At 38.0% G+C, this 9,857-nt stretch overlaps 1 protein-coding gene across 2 annotated transcripts; it reads right to left on the reverse strand.

The window, feature by feature from the left end:
* Nucleotides 1-537: 537 nt before the first annotated feature.
* On the reverse strand, nucleotides 538-6,064 carry LOC140798409 (protein trichome birefringence-like 11). Of its 2 annotated transcripts, none has more exons than XM_073152221.1 (4): nucleotides 5,366-5,908; nucleotides 3,981-4,370; nucleotides 2,852-3,010; nucleotides 538-1,169 (listed from the first exon to the last, which is right to left on the reverse strand). In XM_073152221.1, the coding sequence occupies exons 1-4, from the start codon at nucleotides 5,740-5,742 to the stop codon at nucleotides 785-787; spliced, it is 1,311 nt and encodes a 436-aa protein (XP_073008322.1). In that variant the 5' UTR covers nucleotides 5,743-5,908; the 3' UTR covers nucleotides 538-784. The 2 variants fall into 2 exon arrangements, with proteins under 2 accessions (XP_073008322.1, XP_073008323.1); XM_073152222.1 differs by having other exon boundaries at nucleotides 1,026-1,188; nucleotides 5,366-6,064.
* Nucleotides 6,065-9,857: the final 3,793 nt, after the last annotated feature.

Genomic DNA, 9,857 nt, shown 5'->3' on the forward strand with positions numbered 1-9,857 from the left:
ATGTAGCCCTCTGCCTTTTCACCTATTTGTTTATAATTTACGCACTATTTTTGTAATATTTACAAATGATCCTTTATAAAAAAAATACTCTCATGTTAGTTTTATAAATTAAACTAACAACCTAAGATAAAAAAAAAAGAAAAAGAAAAGATAGGGGATATTTTTTATATTTTACATAATAATAGTTTGCAGTGGATGGACATATTGGATTAGATTAATCTAATATATTTCCTGCACATATTTCGTAAAACAGAGGATCTCGATTTGTGAACATTGAAATGCAAAGTGTTATCCAGAAACAGATGAAAATGTGGTAAATTAAATACAATTTTTTCTACTAGTTAATAAGGGTCGTGCACTCAGGATCACATCTATGTAAAGCAAACCTTCATTTTTTTTTTTTCCTTGTGTGAGAGTTTGAATGTAAAATAACAACAAGCAACATCTAAGAACAAATACATCACAAATGACAATTTTTTCTGAAAATTTCAGCTGTTATAACCAGTTTTCTCCAATCATATAGACATAATTATAGTCTTTGTATGAATCAAAGTTGATTTGCCCAGCCTCTATATATTTACAAAGTAAACCTGAAAATTTTATCTATATTTGACTACCATTTGTAGCCTGTATTGACAATCCTATATTTTTTTCAAAGAAAAGGGATAAAAAAAAGGAAAAAAGAAAAGAAAAAAGAAAGACAAAACTAGAAAGAAAAGAAAAAAGGCATGGCCTTTTTGCATGCCTTCTCAAGAATATGTGTTTGGTGGTTCAAAAGCTTCGATCAATCAACCTCTGCCCTAGTCGAGCCCGAGAAGCTCGCATTTTGATGGATCATAGACTCCCTCTTCATGAGGAGGGCATAGAGGAGCTCATTCCAAGCATCTGGTACCCCTGGCAAGCACCAATGGCTGCAGTCTTGTTTATGGAGAGGGGCAGGTCCTGATGCACCAAGGTAGAATATGGATAGATGGCCGTCTTTCCTTCGAGCCGTCATTTGGGTGACATTTAGAAAATCCAACTTATGCACACCAGTCTTTGCGGAACTGTCCAGGGATACGTTCCTAAACGGTTTTAGAAGATGATTCCATGGCTTCAACGAGGGTGGAGAATTCAACTCTGGAAGTGTTTCAATGTGACAACTACCTCCTGTCTTCCAGTCACCACCTCTGTAGAGCACATTCATATCTGGAGCATTAGTCACTTTGGTTTGAGTAAAGAACACAAGGAGAAAAAACCGAATGAGTGTAATCACTTTGGTTTCACTTTGATATTTCAACTCAAAACATAATTGCAAACTTTACAATGAAACAGTCAGAAAATTACAGCTAAAGCATATTCATATGTCACTCTTATGCATGTGATCTAAATATATTGAACACAACAAGAAATTTTCTACTGGAACGGTAACAGGTACCTAATCTAATGACGCTCTATTGCAGGCGAGAACAAATCAATGATCTCTTTGTTCATTTGAGGTATACTTATTAGTCTAAGAACATGTCTTTCACATGCAGAGCATCCAATAGACTATAAATATTCCTAGCAGTGTTAGGATGTTTGACTCCTCATTTTGGTTAGACTTGGCTCCCTAATTTGGTTTTCATATTATCTCCTCTAGCTAAGCTGAACAAATCATTTGACAACTTAGGAGAGAGAATTTCTGGAAAATGGACAATTGTTTGAAATTTGAAAGAAGAGAAAGGATGTTGATATTGCTAGTTTGGCATCTTAAGCTTCCAAAATTCATGGGCAAGAAACAGGCTATCCGTGTTCACAAATACTGACATGTCACACAAGGATATAAGATTCTAGCGGCAACTGAGTTCTTTCCAGGGTACCAAGAACCATATTCATGTGAAAAGAAAACGAAAATGTCAACAATTAGGTATTCTCAAATTGCTCAATTGGATTTTCAAAAGCCTTTGTTGGTCACCATCAATGAATCTTGACATTCAAAGGTAAATGTACAGCATTACAGTCCAATCTTGGGTTCTATTGTGTGAAAGTTTGGCACATAGAACTGGGGGAGTAACAAGCCAAGGTCAAATATAGCTCTGAAAGCAGACCGAAATAGCACTTACCTACAGTGCTTATGCAATTACATTACAAATGTTGTTGCATGAATGTATATATTAATTTGTAATCTATTCATACATGAGCTAATTCAAGCTTAACTCAAGCAAGCTCAGGCCACCTCAAATTTGACTAGCTTTTTAAACAACCTTGACTTGGCTGTTTAATAGCTGAGTGAGCTCAAATCAACCCAGAAATGAGCAGAGATTGAGTGGCTTGCAAGCTAACGAGCTTATTTGACACCACTATGTGGAACACTTGAAAAGTTAGCTAAAGTTGATTTTTCTAGTTATAAAAAAAACATAAACTTCATTTAGAGACAAGCTGTTTATTTCCCTTCATTCTGTAGGAGCAATCAATTTACATATTTCTGAGCTAACAGTTATGTATAGCAACCGATCAATTAAACACCTAAGCATAACATTTCATTAATCATCTAAGTAACCTTAGACAAATTCCTGGCTAAATGTAACTTTGAAACCAGGGCATCTTATCTGCCTATTGAACTTTGATTCCTGTATTAATAACTGTTTGAGATGTTATCAAGTATCCTCCACAACTAAGGATAATTTCATGAACATGTAATCACAATTTTGGTCTTCACTTTCTCACATTTGAATGACAAATATGCTTTGGAATATTATTTCAGAATCAGACAAATGAGGCCATTAATGCAGGCATTGAACAATTCAATCATGTTATGAACAAGTTTAAGAAATATGTAAAATAAAAAGTCAAATAAGAAAGAGGAAAAATCTTAATTAAAGGTACAAACCTGAAATGGACAGGAGCATATGAGCGGAAAATGACGTGGGTCTTATTTCTATTAACTTCCTTCTCAATCCACTCAAACAGTGTCCTTATGGATCTCTGATAAGCGCTGTTTACACTCATCTCCATCTTCACCTCATTTCCTTCTTGGAAGTAACAACCCCTAATTGAAAGAGGAATTCTAAAATAAGTCAGCTACAAATACATCCTCCAAAACCCAAATATTACTCTCTTATTAGCCTCCTTTACTCAAACTATTAAAAGCAAGAAGTTGTCAGTGTGATGTTTCACTTTGCTGTGAAACTGCAAAAAAGAAATAAAGAAACTAAAATGGACCTGTTTGACAAAAATAATAGCAATCCCATGCTCTTTCATTTCATCAGTGACCTTAGAAAGAAATATAGGGCATCTAAAACAAACAAACAAACAAACAAACAAAAAAGAGAGAAGAAGAAAATCCGAACTTTTACTGTGGAGTCTGGCTTCATGAGCTGGACAGCATTTCTAAACCTTCACCTTTTTATAGAAAAATTATAATATCAATTGCAGGTAAATTAAAGAAAGTGGTGTGATTTGTCATCGCCCCAATGGAAATAATTGTTATTTAGAAGACAAGGCACTACCAAGACAACATAACCATCAAAATCAAATAGTAAAACAAGACCTCATCAAACAAGATAGCTGACAAAATCAAATAGTGAAACATATAAGTACAATTAGGCCTGCAAATATGCCCTCCTCTTTCCACAAGTAAAAACTTTAATGCATCATAGTTGATCAATACCTGTTATTATATATGTCATTCAATGGAAAACAAGGGAAAAGTCAAGACAATCAAATTAAACAAATTGATGAAAGCAATATTGTAGCATATGTTAATGGTTTTGAAAATAGCCAGTAGTTTCAAAAAATGAAGGAAGCTGTCCTTTTCATCTGAATATCTTATAATGTAAATGCAAAAAGCATGACCAAGTGCAACATACCAAACCAACCGATAAATTAGGCAGCAGGCAATAGAGAATTAGAGATGTCCTATAAAACAGCAACCTACTTTTCTAAACCTACCATTTCCTGTAAGCTACCTATGAACTAATCAAATTCGATGAATAAAAGAAAGGAAGCAATATAGTTACCCTCTGATTGTTTTCTCATAGTTCCACCAGTGCCCAGTGTTAAAGATGAGCACATCAGCATCCTTCCATCGGATCGAAGTCCAATCCATCGTATCCAACCTGAGTGTGGTCTTCACCTTCTCATGCACTCCGGCAGGTGCACGACCCTGAACCACTAGAAAAGGGGCTCTGTAGTACTCAACAGTGCAGTTATAGTCCTTAAATTTGAACACCAAGAATCCCATATGCTTTGTGATGGGGCTGCCATTGACTTCATATATAGAATTCTTGTCAGGAACGGCAGCAGATAGCATGCAAAGGAGGGATTCCCATTGGTTTCTTCCAATTGAGTCTCCTACAAATACAAGTCTTCTATTTCGCAGCAGTTCCAGCATCTTTCTAGCATCAAATCTAAGCCAAAAAAATCCTTCTCTCAGAAACATCAAAGATTCGATAGGTGATATCTATGAAGTACTGTGATCATTTATGTGTATAAAAATTTAAAAGTTGATGAAGGTCTGGATGCAAAATAAAGGAGAAGCCAACCTTTAATGATCTAAAGGAAAAGTCATTAACACACATCCGATAGTTCACGAGGAAAGACATTGGAAACAAGAGAGTAATCCAGCCAATCAAATAATTCTGAAAAAATTGGCAAAACTTGGCCCTTTTTCTGGATTCAAAGGATTATAAAAAAAAAGCGTTTAAAGATCTCGAGTTCCAATAAAGGATGACACGAGGAACCCGATAAAAGGGGTGGATTCTTGGATATAAATATGTCCTCCCTTGTACTTGTCAACTGTTATATTTTTCAGATCAAAAGGAAGCATTTAAAAACGCCGACACGGACTTCTTGGCCAGCCTGAGAAAAGTAATTAAACCAACCAGATTCGAATTCAAACAAAAGAAGCCAAATAAATCCCATGAAAGAAGCCGGAGAAATTAACATTATTTAAAAGTTGCATTTATAGTAGTGATGAAACCTTCATGGCGAGTTGATGACGAAAATCCTTAAGATGGAGTTCGGAATTATCCAAGAAAACAACCCAAAAAAAAACTTTTAAATCAACCTCGTCCATAAGTGAAGAACATTTACTCAAGGATTCTAGTTCCAAAAGAAGACCCAATTCCAAAATATCACAACCAAACCGTAAAAATCCAAGAGAAAAAAGAACATGTAGTAATGTTAGTATAAACAATCTTCTTTGTTCCCCCTTATTCTTCTTGTACTCAAGAATTCGAGTTTCAAAAGAAACACATTCCGAAATTATTCTCAAAACCACTAAAAAGATCACCTTTGGACAAAAATTTGATAAAGTTCCTTCAAAGTAGAAAGCAAGAACCGAAACGAAAAGGATTTCGAAAAGGATATCAAAGGAAAGGGACAATAATAATGGCAAGCAAACCTTGGAAGGTTGCAGTGAGATGGTTGCCACCTCCACTTGGTATAGAATCGATCCGGCCTTCCATTCTCCGAGCAGCGAAACCCCTCGTCCAAGAAAGGACACTCCTTTGATTCATACAACGGATACCTCCCATCCCAAACCCACTCCCCATCGAACCAATCACACCCCAAACCACCGCCACCACCGCCACCTTCTTTGTTTCCACTCTCCCTTCCTCCTCCGCCAACCTCCACTCCCAACCCCCACCTCTCTCCCCCAGTCCATAGGAACCCATAGTCCAAGTTGACCAAGAAGAGGAAGAGCAAGAAGACCACCATGGCCGAGACCAAGAAACATGGCACACCCACATGCTCCAATGGCTTCAAACGCCGCCCCATGAGGCGAAGAGAGGAAAAGATGGGTCCTTTCCCCTTCTCCTTCTCTATTGGTGGTAGTTATTGGACTGGTGGTGGTAATATTTATGGAAAGAAGAGATCTTGAGAAGAGAGAGAGAAAGAGAGAGAGGAGTGAACAAGTAATGGAATGGAGGAGGGAAGGTATATAATTTATTAAATTTTTTTAACGGGCTTTTGTTTGGTAATAACAATAACGGAAAATTATATTTTACCCCTCAAAAAATTATCTAATTCTTAATAATCTATACTTTAATGAAATATAATACTTACATGGGGGATAAAAATAAATTGAGGCCTACCCTATAAACTACTGTCAATTTCCCTCTAATAATAATTGTTATTTTTGGAGAGTAATTTAATGGAGAGTGAGGAAGGATAGAGGAAGGTTGGTGTGGACGCAAAGGCAAAAGAAGACTGCATTCATTTCTTTTGTACTCATTTCTTTTATGGCTTCTCTTGTTGTTTATTATGGTAGGCAATGTCCTTTCTCGATTGTGGAGACCTGAATACTCGATGGTCGTGTGGTGGATTTCAAGAATTTGTCAAATAGCACCCCAGTTTAAGAGGTTTCTACGATTCAGTTCTATTCTTTTGTGATTTACAACCTCCGATGTACTTTTTTGTAAATATGACTTCTTTAGTTTTTAAATATGCTTCCATTTCTTTTCCTCGATTTGTTAATTTTGAACAATTGGAGGGATTGGGTGAGAAAATTCCGCACCCACGTTGGACAGCGATCTTTGGATGAGAGAGACAAAAAAGGGAGCGGGACTCGTCGAAACCCTCTTTATGTTGTCTTTGGTCAGTTATTTGGACCCCTAAATTTGACCGCAATATGAAACGAACAAAATATGTACATAGTCGAGCATCCAATCTATCAAGTGGGACAGAAAGCGGAACAGGTCCAGTTAATTGAACCACAAAATTTAACCCTCAAAAGCTTCTCTTTTTTTTATATTATTAATAGACCTTTCTAAAAAATTTATTTACGGATATAACCTTTAAAATTAATGTTTTTTTTTGTATGTGCATAATTTTTAGTTACTTTGGGATAATTATTTTGAAAATTGTCGTAGTAGCTTATGTTAAAATGAGATATCCTCTTCAAAAAAATTTACATCTCGTCGTCCTCCTTCTTATAACATGTATCGATTCCCCTAGATCAATAGGGCTGACCATTTCTCCCTCCTTTCTTCTCCTCTAAATCTCATATCTATCCATGCTATCACCACCACGCTCGCCATCATCATATCTAGTAGCCTCTTCATCTATATACATTATAGATCTTACCACCCAACTGGCCACCACCATCATCAGACCATATCAATTAGTATTAGAGTCGTCGTTCCTCATACTAAATGCCTACCACTAGATTCATAGTGTCACACCCACACAAATTAAGCACATTAATAGCAGCAAAAGCAATGGCACCTCATGATAGCGAAGCCCCCTGTTTACAACCAAACGTGCCTCTTTCGACACGTGATGGAGAATTTTTGAGATGTATGCGACCATCAAGGGAGCCCTTGTTGCCTACCCCAATGTCAAGGTGACCCCATACGGCTGCCAATCATCATCGACCTCCATCCAAGTTGTCGATCGAAGACTTTGAAGACTAGGAAAAATACGAGGACCCCGGCACCTCGATGACCCTATCTAAGGGCCATGGTTGTCCGACGCCATGCCCGAGTAAACCCAAGGAAAGAAGGCCGCCGAGATATGGGATTTCAATGCCGAATGATGTGGCTTGAATTTCACACGTTTGGCAGCGAAGATCATCTTGACTAGAACTACCACACTAAGTAATTCTTCTCCTATCAAGGGACAGGGAAGCATCACAAAGTACTCTTAGCATTATTCCAATTTGAGGAAGTCATCAAACGGTGGTACCAAGTCACCCAAAGAGAGGTCGTTCGACTCATGGAATGAGTTCGTCGATGTTGTATGTATATAGTTTGGTCTAATTGAATACGAAGACTTCTAAGCAATACTAACCAAGCTAACCTAAAATGCACTCATTCGAGTGTACCAATAAGAGTGAAAGGGTGAGCAACCTAGCCAACGGTTGGGTGCATGACTCGGCATGAAAAGTACCTTCATTAGCAGCTTTCGACAGGACACCCAAGCGGAGGTGAAAGCCGTCGACCACAGATCTTGCTAGAGGCTTTCACTATGGCTCAAATGATGGACGAGAAGATAAGGGAGCTTTAAAACATGGCGCAGAGTGAATGAATAGCAATGAAGGCAAGGAACCCACCTCAATTAATGGCGGCCACACTTGTCCCTGAGAGGGGACTAATGCGGCTAGTAAGGAATCGCTCGCCTCACACTAAGGCTTCTTCTAGAGGTTAGGGGGCTCTTGACAGCCCCTATTCATCGACTAACACTAGCTTAGGTGGAGGAACGAAGGGCGATAGGGTCGTGCTTCTACCATGATGAGAGATACACACCAAGGCACAAATGTGCCTAATCAATGGCCTCGATAATGCTATTGGGAGAAACAAAGGAAGATGAAGATAATGGACTAGCGGAGGATAATGTAGATGAAGAGTCCACTATTCGAGAGGCACTGGAGGATAACAAGGAAGTCCATGCCAAGATTTTCTTATATGATTATGCTAGTTCTGCCACACTGAAGGCTCTTCTGGTTAACACCACTGTGAAGAAGAATATAGTATAGATATTCATTAACACTAGAAGCACTCACAATTTCTTGGATGAGCGCCTGATATGAAAGATTGGATTGACATGAAAGATGATCTCGAGCTTCGATGTGATGATTTGAGATGACGCCACTTTGAGAGCGGAGAGCATTTGCCGTAATGCCATGGTAAATTGAAGATTCAAGAACACTTATTGACATTAAACTTTCATCTGTTGACTCTTTGGTGAGTAGATATTGTGATTTGCACCCAATAGCACTATAGTTTGAGTACGATCACCTTTAACTTCACAAAGATATGGATGAATTTCAAAGCTAAACGATTGACATGTGAGGTTTGATGGGAATCAACACCAAATCAGTGCCACCTTATGGTAGAGGGTAGGGCTGCTTAAGCCACCTTGGACAGTGATGGATATGTTGAAATTGCCACGCCCATTAATAACTTCACCCGAGCCAATAGGACTGCTTCCCTGATTTCTCACTTTGAGAATAAGGTGAGTGGAAACATGATAGAGTGATGTGATTTAAACTCAATCGGGTCACCTCATAGGGGGGCATTGGGTTTGCTAAAACAAAATCGCTTATTTAGGTATAGTTGTTTATTAGTTTTGGAGGATTTCTAGCCTCAGGTTGGGACATTCAAATGCCTTGAGGGTCACTCAAATAGCCTCATGACACTGCAAGTCGAGTGCAATCTTCATCTAGGCATTTAAATGCCCGATAAGGCGTTTGAATGCCCAATGCCGATCTCAGTCGGAATATGTATATTTTCAATGTTTGTTTGATTTAGGGTTAACCTTTATATATGTGGAGAGCAATCTAATCTAGGGTATTATTAAAAAAATAATTGATTTGTCGCTATCTCTATTTTCTCACCTTTATCTCTTCTCTCTCGATCTTCCTCCCGTTTATTCAACCTAATCATCGTCCACCGCCAAGATCGTTGTCCTCCTCCCTCTATCATCTTTTGATATCCCTGGACCCACAGGGTCAGCCATTTCTCCCTCATCATTTTCTCTATATCTCATATCTATGTACACCATCATCATCACCCTTGCCATTATCATCACCATCACCATCACCCTTGCCATCATCATCACCATCAACCCATCTATCTACACCTTGTAAATCTTACCACTCATATGCCCACCACCATCATCATAAATATACCCCTAGGATCGGATTATCTAAATAAGCTAAATTAAAATTGAACTAAACCGTACGAGAGTAAATTGTAATTCACCCTACATAAGTATACTATTATAATACGACTGCATTAGTGCATTATCCAAAACATCCTTATAAATCATTATTGGAGCTCAGCGACTAAGTTTTACCAACTCATGATAAAGGTCATAGGTTCAACTCTGCCTCCCGGACACATTATGGTTGACAATTTTGAATTGAAAAGCTTAACATTTATAATTTGGTC

The sequence above is a fragment of the Typha latifolia genome, chromosome 12, assembly GCF_019914945.1.
Source record: "Typha latifolia isolate L0001 chromosome 12, TyphaL0001v2, whole genome shotgun sequence".
Classification (NCBI taxonomy): domain Eukaryota; kingdom Viridiplantae; phylum Streptophyta; class Magnoliopsida; order Poales; family Typhaceae; genus Typha; species Typha latifolia.